Source organism: Callithrix jacchus, chromosome 13, assembly GCF_049354715.1.
Source record: "Callithrix jacchus isolate 240 chromosome 13, calJac240_pri, whole genome shotgun sequence".
Classification (NCBI taxonomy): Eukaryota; Metazoa; Chordata; class Mammalia; order Primates; family Cebidae; genus Callithrix; species Callithrix jacchus.
The window spans coordinates 116,924,818-116,940,233 of NC_133514.1; the positions used below are offsets into that span (position 1 = coordinate 116,924,818).

The 15,416-nt window shown below is 54.4% G+C and overlaps 1 protein-coding gene across 3 annotated transcripts in view; it reads left to right on the plus strand.

Annotated features, from left to right (window-relative positions):
• Positions 1 to 14,618, plus strand: part of CNDP2 (carnosine dipeptidase 2) — a 27,360-nt gene extending 12,742 nt beyond the window's left edge. For all 3 annotated transcript variants that reach the window (XM_008979994.4, XM_035271355.3, XM_008979993.4), the window contains 8 exons: positions 2,145 to 2,233; positions 4,052 to 4,252; positions 5,659 to 5,743; positions 7,662 to 7,822; positions 9,787 to 9,951; positions 12,014 to 12,155; positions 12,448 to 12,595; positions 13,508 to 14,618. In XM_008979994.4, the coding sequence (XP_008978242.3) occupies positions 2,145 to 2,233; positions 4,052 to 4,252; positions 5,659 to 5,743; positions 7,662 to 7,822; positions 9,787 to 9,951; positions 12,014 to 12,155; positions 12,448 to 12,595; positions 13,508 to 13,577 (1,061 nt within the window). In that variant the 3' untranslated portion in view covers positions 13,578 to 14,618. The remainder of the gene's footprint in view (positions 1 to 2,144; positions 2,234 to 4,051; positions 4,253 to 5,658; positions 5,744 to 7,661; positions 7,823 to 9,786; positions 9,952 to 12,013; positions 12,156 to 12,447; positions 12,596 to 13,507) is intronic.
• Positions 14,619 to 15,416: the final 798 nt, after the last annotated feature.

Consider the following 15,416-nt stretch of genomic DNA (forward strand, 5'->3'; position numbering starts at 1 on the left):
ACTGACTTGCGGTCGATTGTAGGATTAACCCTCTCTGCATTTGTGCGCCCCTCGAGCATGGTCTGGCATATCTGCTGGCTGGGCCCTCGCTGCTCGAACTGGCTCTCTCTGAACAGAAGTCCTTGTCTTTACTACTTGTCCACTGTCTCACAGTCTCTGTGGATGGCACCATCTCTCTGCCACCTACACCAGGAACTGGGTCCCCATCCCTGCCAGGTCCTCCAGGCCACTGCCTTTCCCACGTTTAAAGCCCCCTGTCTCCCTCTCCTGCCCTGTGCTGGGTCCTGCTCCCACTTCTGAGCCTTCAGGGTGCCACTCCTTTTCCAGGCTGCTCCCAGAGTGACCTCAGCATGCCACTTCTCTCCTTGACTCCCCCTGGAGGACTCAGGATGGCACAGAGGGTCCCTCCCCTCGCCTGCCTCCTGCCTCCCCTTCTCTCACCTGTACCCAGCCACACAGGACCACGTGCAGCCCCCAGGAGCCTGTGCTGCTTAGAACTGCACCTGCACGGGCATCAGCCCCATCACTGCTGCCTCGTCCTCTGTGAGGCCTGTCTCCGTCCACCTTCTCAGCCCTCCCTGTCCCAGCCTCAGTAGGCTCCTGACTGTCGAGGAACATAGAGGAGCACCTGTACTGAGGGAAGCATCATTGCCAGCCGCATCGCCTTCCTCTCCTTGTCAGGGAGCCTTGGAGGGTGGGGGCAGGTCACATTTGTCTGCAGCTCTGAGCCAGCACCGTGCCCGCCACCATAGTTGTTCAGTGTTTGTCACAGGGATATGGATGTTTTTAGAAGAGTTTATATTTGATCTTCAGTTTTTGTGAAAAGTTGGGTTTCGTTCATAAAAGAAAACTCCCCAGGTAGTGAAGACTTGCAGCCTTGTGCTACTGTGAGCTGGGTCATGCTGAGACTGTGGGACCTGGGAAGCAGGCTGAGCCCCAGGAGGTCGGGAGACCGGCTGGGAAGACCCAGGCTGAGCAGAGGGCCATGCCCTGAGGCCGGCTCCCTCCTCAGTCTGGTTCCATGAGGCCGGGACCATGTGGCAGAGGATGGAGGAGGGGTGGGGCCTTGTCTTCCAGTTGCCGCTTGTGTTGTCAGCTACCTCAGAAGCAAGTGTGGTGAGGTGCCACTGATGGTGAGGGGTGACTGATGACGCTGGTTAGAAGCAGTGGCTTGTCTGTAGTTTTCAGAGTGATAACTACAGAAAGAAGGAGAGGCTAAATGATAAACATGCTAGTTCTCTGTTTTTTTGTCAAGTTAAGTGTCACAATGGTGCGGGGGTGAGATTATGGTCCTTTTTTGACAAAGGCACCTTAGGTCCCTGAACAGCTGGGTTTCCCATCCGCATTGCTCCCCGCTGCTTCTGGTAAGTGGGTTTTAATGAACTAAGCAGCTGGCTGCAGCTTCCTGAAGTTAGACTGGAGGTCTCTACCCTAACCCAGCAGGAAGCCGTGCCCCTGCTGCCCCTGTGACCACAGTGGGAGAGGGAAGGGGTGATGTGGGGACTGGAGGTCTCCACCCTAACCCAGCAGGAAGCCGTACCCCCGCTGCCCCTGTGACCACAGTGGGAGAGGGAAGGGGTGATGTGGGGACTGGAGGTCTCCACCCTAACCCAGCAGGAAGCCGTTCCCCCACTGCCCCTGTGACCACGGTGGGAGAGGGAAGGGGTGATGTGGGGACTGGAGGTCTCCACGCTAACCCAGCAGGAAGCCGTGCCCCCGCTGCCCCTGTGACCACGGTGGGAGAGGGAAGGGGTGATGTGGGGACTGGAGGTCTCCACCCTAACCCAGCAGGAAGCCGTGCCCCCGCTGCCCCTGTGACCACGGTGGGAGAGGGAAGGGGTGATGTGGGGACTGGAGGTCTCCACCCTAACCCAGCAGGAAGCCGTGCCCCCGCTGCCCCTGTGACCACGGTAGGAGAGGGAAGGGGTGATGTGGGAGCATCCACGTGGCTTATCTCTTCGATGATGGCGAATTGTTTGGCACATTTAATGATAGTGTTGGGTTGAGACTCGGGGCTCCTGATTGGAAGGGGTAGCCTCCCTCATGTTTGCTTTGCTAAGGGCTCATCAGATGTGCACTTGAGATACGCTGCTTCTGGGTTCATTGTAATCGTCAATTTATGAATTTGTGGATTACTGTTCTAGGCAAGCTGTATGGGAGAGGTTCAACTGATGATAAGGGCCCCGTGGCCGGCTGGATGAATGCCCTGGAAGCGTATCAGAAAACAGACCAGGTATGCTCCCTATGCTGACTCCTGCCTGGGCCTGGGTTCCATCTGAGCCGTAGGAAGACGGTCTCTCTGTTCACACAACAGCTTGTAAAGCTCACCAGGAAAGGGAAGTCAGGCGTCCCCCAGTCAGCAGAGGTGACTCGGATTGAAGGGTATAGGTTTGTTTTCCAGCTTTAGGAAACATTCAAAGTTTAATTGTTTTATTGCTGCTCAAAGGTCATAATATTGGCAACTGAGCATGGTTTTTGCCACCTCAGGAAATGTGACATTGTGACTTTTCAGCCCCTGACTGTCCCTGTGAGTGTGGTTCCTTGCCGGAACGTAACGCACTCTTTGTGACATCACACAGGCCCCTCACTCTCTCTGTGTGGTTTACATCCTCCTAAAAATAAATGCTGTTTTTTAAAATGTGTTTTCCAGCCTGGTGTGGTAGCTTGCACCTGCAATCCCAGCACGTGAGGTCAGGAGTTCGAGACCAGCTTGGCCAATATGCTGAAACCCCACCTCTACTAAAAATGCAAAAATTAGCTGGGCATGGTGGTGAACACCTGTAATCCCAGCTCCCAGAAGGCTGAGGCAGGAGAATTACTTGAATCAGGGAGGTGGAGGTTGCAGTGAGCCAAGATCGTGCCACTGCACTCCAGCTTGGGTGACAGAGTAAGACTCTACCTCAACAAAAGAAAGCTGTGAAATATCCACTCATTGTTTTGCTAAAAAGCAGACAGGTAGAGAGAAAAATACTTGCCTAGAATCCAAAGACAGTTAGTATTTTGAAATTTACCAGGATTTTCTGTTGCTTTTTGCCTAGTTGTGATCATGCTGTGTAGACATCTTTGCATCTTGCTTTTATCTTGTATCCTGATGAAATAATAAGATAAGCATTTTTGTCAAAGCATGGAATGTTATTCTGAAAAGGGTCTCAGCCCTTCTGGTCTAGGGGATCACTTTACATGGTGGGAAAGTGGTGCCCAGAACCACCTGGCCTGGCGCAGTGGAGACTGCATGCTAGGCAGGAACTCGGAAGCCTCCCAAACTCTGGCCCCATGGAGCCCTCAGCCTCAGCTGCAGTGGAGGCACCTCGGGCTGTGGGGCAACCAAGGATGACAGGTGGCTATGCACAGGGAGAGCCCTTTGAAAGATTTTATGTGAAGGGCAGAAGAGGAGGAGGAGGCGGCGGGGGAGGAAGCACATCCACGAACAGGGCAGTCTGGGGCAGCCGAGGCGGTCTTGAACTAGGACTCCGTGGCCTTGAGTCCTCATTTAGGCCCTGCTGTTCTTTATCCTGTGTGGCCTTTGGCAAATCACCAGTTTTGTGCACAACCTCATTTTTTCACCTTTGGATGTGGGGGCTAGAGTCTGAAGAGCAGCTGTGAAGCCACAAAACATGATCCAGACACTGGACGAAGTGTGCAGGTTGCCACTGGGCCCCTCAGGGAGAGCTGCGCCTCTGTGCCCGGGAGCAGCACAAGGTCACATGGGAGGAGCCATGCCGCCTGCGTCAGTCGCTCCCCTGGTAGAATCAGGACTCACGTGGTGTTCTTTGTGTCGTGGCCCTTGCTGCAGAGGGAGCAGCACAAGCTTTCCCGGAAGCTCTCCTCGGTCACGCTGGGTGGCTGCAGAGAGCCGCACCTGGCGGGACTGGACTGGTCAAAGTGGCCTGGAGCCACAGTGGCCTGGCAGGGCCTGGGGAGGGGGTGACGACAGGTGTCCATAGAGGCCCATGTGATCGGTCTAGAGAAGGCCGGAGATTTGAAATGTGTAATCCTGAGTGTGGTTTCTAGAAGGAAAGTGCAAAGCTGAGCATCCGCTCGATTCTCACAGGAGATTCCTGTCAATGTCCGGTTCTGCCTCGAAGGCATGGAGGAGTCAGGCTCCGAGGGCCTGGACGAGCTGATTTTCGCCCAGAAAGACAGCTTCTTTAAGGACGTGGACTACGTCTGCATTTCTGACAACTACTGGCTGGGAAAGAAGAAGCCCTGCGTCACCTACGGCCTCAGGGGCATCTGCTACTTCTTCATCGAGGTACCGTGCCCAGTCCGACGGCTTCGTTTTTCTCTAACCTGAGTCTCCTGGTTCTTCCAAACCCAAAGTAAGGCAAGGACCCAGAAGTCAGGCACACAGGATGAGAAGCACAGGGCTCACTTAGTGCCCCAGTTCCCAGCTTCCAGACCCCAGGTGGACAGCAACCCTCCAGTGATTAGGAGTTAATCTCAGCAGCATCAAGCTAAGTCAGTGTGATTTGTGATGCTGCCTTGGAGCAGCTGAGAGGAGATTAAATGTGAGTTCATTTCGGAAGATGCAGACACATGCAAAGCATATTAGAAACACTTCCTTCTGAAAGTTGAAATATTTATACATTAACATTTAGGCTCCTTATCCCATGACTAAGTGACTGACTGCATGGGATAAAGAGAAACCGAGACCGGGCTTGGTGGCTCATGCCTGTAATCCCAGCACTTTGGGAGGCTGAGGCAGGCAGATTACTTGAGGCCAGGAGTTTGAAACCAGCCTGGCCAACATGGAGAAACCCCATCTCTATTAAAAATACAGAAAGTTAGCCAGGCTTTGTGGTGGGCACCTGTAATCCCAGCTACTCGGGAGGCTGAGGCAGGAGAATTGCCTGAATCTGCGAAGCAGAGGTTGCAGTGAGTGGAGATTGCACCACTGCACTCCAGCCTGAGGGACAGAGTAAAACTCTGTTTCAAAAAAAAGAGAGAGAAACCGAGGCAGCACTGAGCATGGGAAAGGCCAGGCCTGGGCCAGATTCTGCCACTCACTGGCTGGTGGTCATCTCCCAATACCCCACGGGGTAACGTGTGATTAAATTAGGTCCTGTCTACAGACGTCATTTATAACCTGAACAGTGCTAGAAATCACTGCATTTGCTACCCTGGGCCCTAACTCTGAGCAAGGCACCATTCTGGATTTATAGGTGGCCCCGTGTCACCCCCAGTGCTGGGAGGGGTGTTGTACCTCTGCCCATTTGCAGCCAAGGAGCCGGGCACTCGGCAGGCAGCTACTTTATGCTGCTGGGTATGTGCTGCTCGGTGCAAGGGTAAGGTCTGACCTCGGGTCTCGGGCTCCGGGCCTGTGGCAGGTCTCATTCATGTTGGGCTGCCCTCAGCAGAGGGGCAGGGTCTTCATGAAACTTCTAGAAAAGGCTCTGAGTGGTAGGCAGATTGCCCTGTGGAATGCTTGTACCTGTGGCTTGTGTTACCAGCTTATCTGTGCTTGGCATATGCAGGAGTATTTTTTGTTCCTGCCTAAGGTTTTAATTTGGGAAATGCTTTGCTTCGCTCCCTGAGAGAGCAGATTTTGATTTGGAAACTTGTCAGGCCTTGTAAATGCCCTTTGTTGAATTCGCTGTCACATGACAAAAATAAGCTCCTACTAGGCAGCCAGATACAGCGGCCTTTGTTCCCATCCAGGTGGAGTGCAGCAACAGAGACCTGCATTCCGGGGTGTATGGGGGCTCAGTGCATGAGGCCATGACTGATCTCATCTTGCTGATGGGTAAGTGTAGGATTGGTGTTCAGTCGTCGTTTAAGGGAAAGTAGACGGGCACGATTTCCAGGCTGTCTGTCATCAGCTTTGGTGCATTTCAGCATTCCACATGACCCAACTTGTGTCTCAGTTTCCAACTGCACCTCCCCCTCCCTCCACTCACTTGTCCCTCTGAGAGGTCCCCTTGTTTTATTTTTGCCTCTGAAACCCTCCCGTGCCTGTCACCACCTGTTGAAACCTTGCCCTGCCTCCAGTAGTCAACTCAGATGCCCCAGGTCCCGTCTGGCCAGGCCCCTGGAGGCATGTGCTGCTGCCCTTCCTCTGGATGTGGTCATTTGACATCTCTCGCAGGGCATGTGTTTTGATCTGTCTTATATGATAACCAGCCCCATCCATGTCCCCCCGCTTGATCAGCTCTTTGAGAGCAAGCACCCCATCATGCTGTTCCCAGCATCTTCCTGCGGTGAGGCCACCCACAGCCCTCTCTTCCTGTGCCACCCCTCAAGCTCCCCTTTCCTCCCCACCAGACACCAGCCACCCGCATTGATGTCCACTCTGTTACACCCACAGTTTACCCCCGTCAGACACCAGCCATCCGCGTGATGTCCACTCTGTTACACCCACAGTTTACCCCCGTCAGACACCAGCCATCCGCGTGATGTCCACTCTGTTACACCCACAGTTTACCCCCGTCAGACACCAGCCATCCGCGTGATGTCCACTCTGTTACACCCACAGTTTACCCCCGTCAGACACCAGCCATCCGCGTGATGTCCACTCTGTTACACCCACAGTTTACCCCCGTCAGACACCAGCCATCCGCGTGATGTCCACTCTGTTACACCCACAGTTTACCCCCGTCAGACACCAGCCATCCGCGTGTTGTCCACTCTGTTACACCCACAGTTTACCCCCGTCAGACACCAGCCATCCGCGTGATGTCCACTCTGTTACACCCACAGTTTACCCCGTCAGACACCAGCCATCCGCGTGATGTCCACTCTGTTACACCCACAGTTTACCCCCGTCAGACACCAGCCATCCGCGTGATGTCCACTCTGTTACACCCACAGTTTACCCCCGTCAGACACCAGCCATCCGCGTGATGTCCACTCTGTTACACCCAGTTTACCCCCGTCAGACACCAGCCATCCGCGTGATGTCCACTCTGTTACACCCACAGTTTACCCCCGTCGGACACCAGCCATCCGCGTGATGTCCACTCTGTTACACCCACAGTTTGCCCCCGTCGGACACCAGCCATCCGCGTGATGTCCACTCTGTTACACCCACAGTTTGCCCCCGTCGGACACCAGCCATCCGCGTGATGTCCACTCTGTTACACCCACAGTTTGCCCCCGTCGGACACCAGCCATCCGCGTGATGTCCACTCTGTTACACCCACAGTTTACCCCCGTCAGACACCAGCCATCCGCGTGATGTCCACTCTGTTACACCCACAGTTTACCCCTGTCAGTTCCAGAGCAGCTTGTTTCTTGTGGAATGCCCATTAAAATGGCACATGGGCAGTGCGGTGGTTGTCAGGGTGGGGCTGCGTGAAGCCAGTCTGCTGGTTTGCCTCCTGGTCCGTGACCAAGGACAATTCCCTTTCCCCACCTGCTCCTCAGTCTCCTAATCTGAGAAATGGGCATGCCCATACTGCTCCCTCATTGGCCGTTCTGCTGATTATATTACTGGCTAAGCCTAAGGCCCTGGACAGTGCCTGAAAGGCAGTGCATGCTGGGACACATCCATGAACATTATTCTGTGGACCATGGTGGCTGCTCTTGTCCCCTCCCTCAGCCACGTGGCTGTGGGGCCCAAGCTGCATCTCTCCCAAGCCAGGATCCTGGGGTTGGTGCAGGAAAAAGCGCTCGCCTTTGCGCAGCCCCCACTGAGTGCTGTAACTGTCTTCTGCTTCCCTCAGGCTCTTTAGTGGACAAGAGGGGGAACATCCTGATCCCCGGCATTAACGAGGCTGTGGCCGCTGTGACGGAAGAGGAGCACAAGCTGTATGATGACATTGACTTTGACATGGAGGAGTTTGCCAGGGATGTGGGGGCACACACCCTCCTGCACTGCTGCAAGGTGCTGGCTCAGGGCTGGGCCCTGCCACTTCCCTGGGTCCTGGGGGTCCCTGAGGGAAGGAGCTGGAATGTCTAGTGCACCTGAGTTACCAAACAGCAAAGACATTCCAAAAGCAGGCACGACAGTTTGCTAGTCGTTGGGATTTTTAAATATCAGAATCCACTTTTGATTCCATCAGATCTGGAGAAGCACGCGGAGGGGACACGGGCTGTCACCTGCTGCAGCGGCTCTGCTGTTCATGTTTGTAGAGTAACCTCCTTACCGCTGGGCCCAGGGACCATTAAGCCACACAAGGGCCGAGTGCTGGGTGGAAACTGTTTGTGTAGAATGTTCATGTGTTAGGGGGAAAGTGGGTCATGACTTTTCTAATAGGCCGTAGGTTTATGAGGTATAGGTAGGTTCTGCGCCATTGAATCAAGCACTTAGGTGCCTGGGAGACAAGGAAAATAAGGCCAGGCTGGGCCCTTGAGGTTTGTCTCCCAGAGACAGACACCCAAGAACTCTGGAAGGCAGGAGTTCTTTCAGAGTTGGCAAGAACTCTTTAATTTGGGAAATGCCTTGCTTTGCTCCCTGAGAGAGCAGATTTTGATCTGGAAAATTGTCAGGGAATTTTCCTGACAAGGGCCATGCTGGGGAGTTCCAGAGGCTGTGGGCCTGCGCAAGGGGAGGGTCGTGGTCCTGGGAGCAGCCGAGCCCCTGATCAGAGGGTCCCGTCGGCCAGCAGAGGCGCAGGGTGAGGCTGGCGTGCCGGGTCAGCAGGAGCACAGACATGTAGGCTGCAGCAGAGTGATGTGCCACTAAGACCGATGTGCCAGCCTGAAGGCCTGGGGGCTGCCGTGGAGCTCCAGGTCTTCCTAGGAGACATGAGCCACAGCAAGAGTTTGAGTTCATTAGATCTCAGTGACAGTGGGAAAGGGTTATGGTTGGGGTGTCGGAGCTGAGACGGTGGAGCTGGGAGACCCGTGAGGCTGTTGCAGGCGCCAGAGCCTTGGCTGGCATCAAGGGGACAAGGGAGGTTGGGGGACACTCAGCCCCTCAGGGAGGAGCCTCTGGAACAGGAAGACAAGGTCCCCAACAGCAGTGACTGAACAGAGATGTCATGGAATGAGGGTTTGGGTGCAGGGAGGAGGGGCTGGGGAAAAGGTGGGTCTGTTGCTCTCCCCTGTTCCCTCAGACTTGGGTTTGCTTCTGTGCAGGGTGTTTTTGGGCCTTGTCTATGCCTCCCAGATAACACTGAGCTGTTTGGTTCACAAACAGAAATCTACACATTCAATGGCTAAGTCACTGAGGAACCTTCTGGAAGCTCCTTCAGGGGCACACCTACTCTCTTGACCTGCCTTCTGCTGCTGCAGGGACACAGGGGGAAGGGGCAGGCAGGAAGGTCATGGTGTTGATGACACACTTGGGAAGCAGGAGGCAAGGGCTCCCGTGGTCTGAGGAGACGGCATCATTGGCATTCACAGGCCATACCAGATGCGCCGATCATCCTGGTTCTGCTCTCTCAGTAGGAATGGGCCGAACACCCATGTCCCATGGGCCTGGGAGAGGTCTGCACACAGCCTGGGCTGCATCCCCTCTCCTCCTCATGCCTGTGGCTCATCAGGAGCTCCAATATATGTGAGACCTTGATTGCCCAGTTCTGCAGGTACTCAGTGGCCAGCATGGCTCTCCCAGTTCCACCAGGTGGACCTGAGCCACCCACACTGCAGTGAGAGGGAGTGAGATGCTTCACCTGAGGCTGAGCAGCCAGTCAGGGGCCTCCTTTGTGCTGGGTCGCTGCAGCTCTAGAGTGTGCTGGAGCGGGCTTCCCTGCGTCTGGACCTCCGGCCTGTGGTGTCAGGGTCCCAGGCCAGGCCCTGCCTCACACTGCTGATTTCCCAGACAACATTCCCGTCTCCTCAGTGAGCAGATGGGGCTGGCACTGAGTGCCTGAGGTGTCCCTGACCCTCTTGATTTTTCTGCAGAAAGACATCCTCATGCACCGATGGCGGTACCCGTCTCTTTCCCTCCATGGCATTGAAGGCGCCTTCTCTGGTTCGGGGGCCAAGACTGTGATTCCCAGGAAGGTGGTCGGCAAGTTCTCCATCAGGCTCGTGCCAAACATGACTCCCGAAGTCGTCAGCGAGCAGGCATGTGGGGCCGGGAGACGGGGTGGGGCCAAGGTGTCTGGGCAGAGACTTGGGTAACCAAGGCTCTTACTCGGCAAACACCCAGCCATGCATGCCCCGACTTCCTGGCTTCGGCCAAGTCAGTAATAATGACATTTGTGGTTCAGAAGCTAATCAGAGGTAATGCATCCCATGGAAGTTACTGAGAAGGCAGGCCAAAATCTGGCCTTTGACCTCACCCAAGGCTCCAGGCCAAACACGAACATTGGGCCAAGCATGTTCTGGTCCAAGTCCTGGAGCCACCCCCACCATGGTGCCACGTGAAGGGGACTCTGATGGCTGGAGGTCAGCCCAGCTTCTGACTGTCTTCCTCAGCTGGTATTCATGGGGAGGTGGAGTCGGAGTCTTCCCACTGGGAACAGGAGGCTGGGGCTAGCCCTCCATGCTGAACACTGAGGTTTGAGCATGAGGAGGAGTCCCTGGGTCTGCGCCTGGCCCTGTCCTGGGTCCGGATGCAATGTAGCCTGTGGTCATTTATGAAGCACCTCACTATGCTCAGGCTGCCACAATAAAGATCACAGGAGGCGTGGCTTATGTGGCAGAAATGGATTCCTCACTGTTTCGGAGGCAGGTGAGTCCAGGATCAAGCTGCCCTAGCTGTGGCATCTGACGAGGCTTCTGTCTGGCTGTGGCCGCTGCCCCCACATGTCCTCATGTGGCGGAGGGCAGGCTCTCGGTGTCTTCTCACCCAGGTCGAATCCTGCCCTTCTAGCCTCATTTAACCTTTGTCTAAATAAGGTTTAGAAAAAGGAAAAAAGTACCAAAGAAAAAAAAGCCAAGTTTTTAAAGAATTCAAGTTAGTTTTATTCAGGCCTCTCTCTGAGGTCTGCAGACTGCGGCCCGGGGCCCAGGAGCAGCCTTCAGGAGAGTTGGCCGGGCTGCTCTGAGAGTGAGCAACTCAGCCCACAGTTCATCTGCCGGTGGCGGAGCTTGAATGCATGCAGAATGACATTGCACCTGCTCAGATGTTATATTCCAGCAGAGCCACAATGCTCGGCGTAAGAGCACGTGTGATGATAGGTCACAGAGGCACAGCCACTAATGCAGTCAGGTTGTCAGACGCTATCTTACCTGTGGGAAAAGACAAGGGCAGGGTCATTTATCTCCTAAGGAATGCAGCGATTCAGGCAAGAGAGGGGGCAGTGTGTGATCTCCCCTGTTTTATCTTCAAAACATCTTTCCTGAAAGCTGCAGGTAGGGGTAGGGTTGAGTTTGTGAAGAGGCTGGCAAGCAGAACGGGGCACACGCAGCTTCTCACGTTTGTCACTTTGTCTCACACCTTAGTTACTTCTGTGAAGTCCCTATCTCCAAATGGAGTCACTTGGAGTTTAGGACTTTGGGGCATGCAGACATTCTGCCCATAATATAAAGCAGATCAGGGAACATTGTTTACAAACTTAATTTAAATAGTATCATCATTTGGAAGATCTTTGGAAAGAGTGAATTGCTTGAAATTAAAACATTGCCTTTTACCTTGAAATCACTGGGTTTTATTTTTTGATAAGAAATCCCCTGTTTCTTTACTCTAGTTATGTAGCTGAGCATTAAGGTACAGAAAATGAGGCTCATGATAGATTCAGCATAGACCGTCGCAGACCTGTCCCAGGCTCACGGAGGCCTGCTGTAGAGCACTGCTGGCGGACCTGTCCCAGGCTCACGGAGGCCTGCTGTAGAGCACTGCTGGCGGACCTGTCCCAGGCCGACGGAGGCCTGCTGTAGAGCACTGCTGGCGGACCTGTCCCAGGCTCACGGAGGCCTGCTGTAGAGCCCTGCTGGCGGACCTGTCCCAGGCTCACGGAGGCCTGCTGTAGAGCCCTGCTGGCGGACCTGTCCCAGGCTCACGGAGGCCTGCTGTAGAGCCCTGCTGGCGGACCTGTCCCAGGCTCACGGAGGCCTGCTGTAGAGCCCTGCTGGCGGACCTGTCCCAGGCTCACGGAGGCCTGCTGTAGAGCCCTACTACAGGCGTTGGGTCAGATGCCAAGCTTCTAAAGCATTGTATGTCTCCATTCTGTTTGCGGTTTAGGTCACAAGCTACCTAACTCAGAAGTTTGCGGAACTCCACAGCCCCAACAAGTTCAAGGTGTACATGGGCCACGGTGGGAAGCCGTGGGTCTCCGACTTCAGTCACCCTCATTACCTGGCTGGGAGGAGAGCCCTGAAAACAGGTTGGACACTCCCCTTGCAGATGCGCGTCGAGCCCTTCGTGCGTCTGACAGGACTCTTACATCATGGGCACATAGCGGCGTCGGGCACTGCTATGGCACATGGGCAGGCAGTTGAGTCAGCAGGAGGACAGCCAATGTGTGGGATGAGCCCGGGCCCCTGGCGGGGCTTGTATGAGGTTTGCTGTCCCCAGGGCCTCGCCCAGGGTCTGAGTGCTACTGAGTCATGATCTGAGACAGATCCCCAGCCCTGGGGCCCCAAAGCTCACCATTTATTTTATTTCATTTCCCCCAGTTTTTGGTGTTGAGCCAGACTTGACCAGGGAAGGTGGCAGTATTCCTGTGACCTTGACCTTCCAGGAGGCCACAGGCAAGAATGTCATGCTGCTGCCTGTGGGGTCGGCAGATGATGGAGCCCACTCCCAGAATGAGAAGCTCAACAGGTGAGAGGCCAGGGAGAGCCCCCAGTTGACGTCTCCTGCACAGCTTCCCTCTGGCCCCCATGCGCCCCCTTCTCCCATGTGCAGCCTCACCTCTGAGAGAAGCAGGTGGAGGTGATAACCCCATGACCTGCCCTCCTGTATTTGTGTGAAGTGAGAACATCAGATGGGAGGCGGGACGAGGCTTGCAGGAGGGGTGCTAATGGCAAGGTTCATGCAGGGTTCTGTCTGTCTCTGTACTTCATCTACCTTCTCTCCATTTCCTTTTTTTTCTGTTCATTTTTCTGTTTCCTTTTTGAGAAATTGCAGTGTCATCACTAACTGCATGCGTTGCTGCTTTGACACATCCCTGACTTGGGAGGACATGATGGGGATTCTTCCCACAACAGGGCAGGCACAGCCTCTGAGCCGGTCTTGAGAGCAGGAGGGGCCCAGCAGGCAGGGGTCTCGGGCAGTTCTAGGAGAGGCCTCTGACCCCTAGAATTGCTGAGGAGGGCAGAAGGCAAGGATGTGTCCTGGGGTAACCAAGGCAGACAATCAGGGACTAAGACAGAGGCAAAGACCCTTCAGGAAGGAGAGATGGGGAGACAGAGGCCTGGCTGTGGGGAGCGGCGGGGAGGCCTGGTCTTCAGAGACAAGTGGGCAATGGGAGGAGCCCACAATCCAAGCTTGACATTTACTATCTGGGCAATAGGGGACCAAGACTGGTCTCTGGGCTCAGCAGTCAGACTCAAGCTGCACTTTAGAACTGAGGGGCTGAATTCTGAAGGCAAGCAGGGCTCAGGGCCCCCAGGCTGGGATGGGGGTGCTCCCCAGGAAGAAGGCAGAGTGTGTCTGGACTCGGGAGGAGTTACCCCACGCCTGGCTGTTGGCCCATGACACCAACTAACATGATGCTGTGTTCCTCTCTACTAGGCGTAACTACATAGAGGGAACCAAGATGCTGGCCGCATACCTGTATGAGGTCTCCCAGCTGAAGGAGTAGGTCCGGCTCCATGTGCTACGTCCGGCGAGAAGGAATCCTGCCCTCACCTCGCCCTTTTCCAACTTGCCCAGGGAAGTGGAGGTTCCCTGTTTTCTTTCCCTTCTGTCAGCTTATCCATGACTTCGGAGAACAGACACAAATGAATCCAGCTGTCCACGGGTGGAGCTACCCAGTGGGCTTATGAGTGACCTGAAGTCACAGCTGAGTAACCCTGGGTAGGTTCTCAGAGTGGTCGGGATGGCTTAACCTGCAGAAATTACCCAAGGTCCAAAAGCACAAGGTCCATGGAAAGCTCTGGTTGTTGGCCGGGCACAGCAGCTCATACCTATAATCCCAGCACTTTGGGAAGCCGAGGCAGGAGGATCACCTGAGGCCAGGAGTCTGAGACCAGCCTAGGCAACAAAACAAGACTGTCTCCACAACAAGTTTAAGAAATTAGCTAGACATGATGGTGTATGCCTGGAGTCTCAGCCACTCAGGAGGCTGAGGCAGGAGGATCGCTTGAGACCAAGAGTTGGAGCCTGCAGTGAGCTATGATCCCACCTCTGCACTCCAGCCTGGGCAATGTAGCAAGATCCTGTCTCTATAAAAGGCCTTTTAAAAATGAGCCAGGTGTGGTGCTGCATGCCTGTCTTCCCAGCCACTCAGGATACGGAGGTAGGAGGGTTGCTTGAGACAGAGTTGGAGGCTGCAATGAGCCATGACTGCCCCCACTGCACTCTGCAGAACGAGACCCCATCTCAAAAATAGCAAGTTCTACTTGTCATTGAATTGAGATGAACAGAGAGCTCGATGCTTTCTGCCTTGTCTCAGGTGATGCATTGCACATTTGGGACGTTTGGAAAGGAAAGGAGGAAAGAAGTCCGGGGCCTCCCCTGATCTCTCACTATCTGCGGGTCCTGTCCTTTTCTCAAGACCTTCACCATTACTGGTGTTTTCCTGTCTTCTCTTTAGTATGATCCTCAAAACCTCATGTCACTGGAAGATGATTTTGTCTCAGTCTGTGCTCCTCAATAAAAAAAAAACATGGCACCTCTGAAAGAACCATTCTGTCCGAGTCACTCATGGCGTGTGCACCGTGCTTATTGAAAGGTATCTGGTTTATGATTCAGCTCAGGGCAGGGACAGCAGGCAGGACCTGGAAAACCACCCAGGTCTTCCCAGGTGAGCACTTCCTTCCTCGTCCACACAAGTGGAGGCTCACTCAGCTCCCTGCATGTCCCAAGAAGTGTCTCTGTCCCTGCTCCTTACAGCTGTGGGGCCACAGGAAGTCCAGCTGGCTTAAACATTGATGGGCCGAGTTGACATAAAAGAACAGAGTAAACTCAATGAAAGGAAAAGGCTCCTTGAAGTGGTTAGTTCCAGGGTTGGGCAGGGAAAATGTGAGATGAGTCCTGAGCCTCTCACATCAGCACATAAGGATGCGCTCCTGAAGGCATGGGGCTGTGTCCAAGGGCACAGGAGCCAGCCTGGAGGAGCTTACAGGGGCCCCGGGGAGCAACTGGAGTGAAAAAATAGCAGTAGTGTTGGATTTTTACCATGGAATAAATAACAGTCTATGAGTCTATACTAATAGAAAGAAATCAAGCAACAAAGCGGGTGAGAAGGGGCACTTTGAAGAATCTCCACAAATGTGGGTGGGAGGTGGGAGATCAAAGCTGGAGCACCTGCTGCTGCAGACGAGACCCCTGACACTCTAAAATTGGTAGGCAAAGGTTTAAGGAATGGGATATGTGCATAGCTTAAAAGCACCTCCCAACGGGAAAACAGTAACTTCACAGTACAGAGACCTGGCAGGGGCCACCCTCAGATCAAAATGAACCTCAGTGGTAATGACAC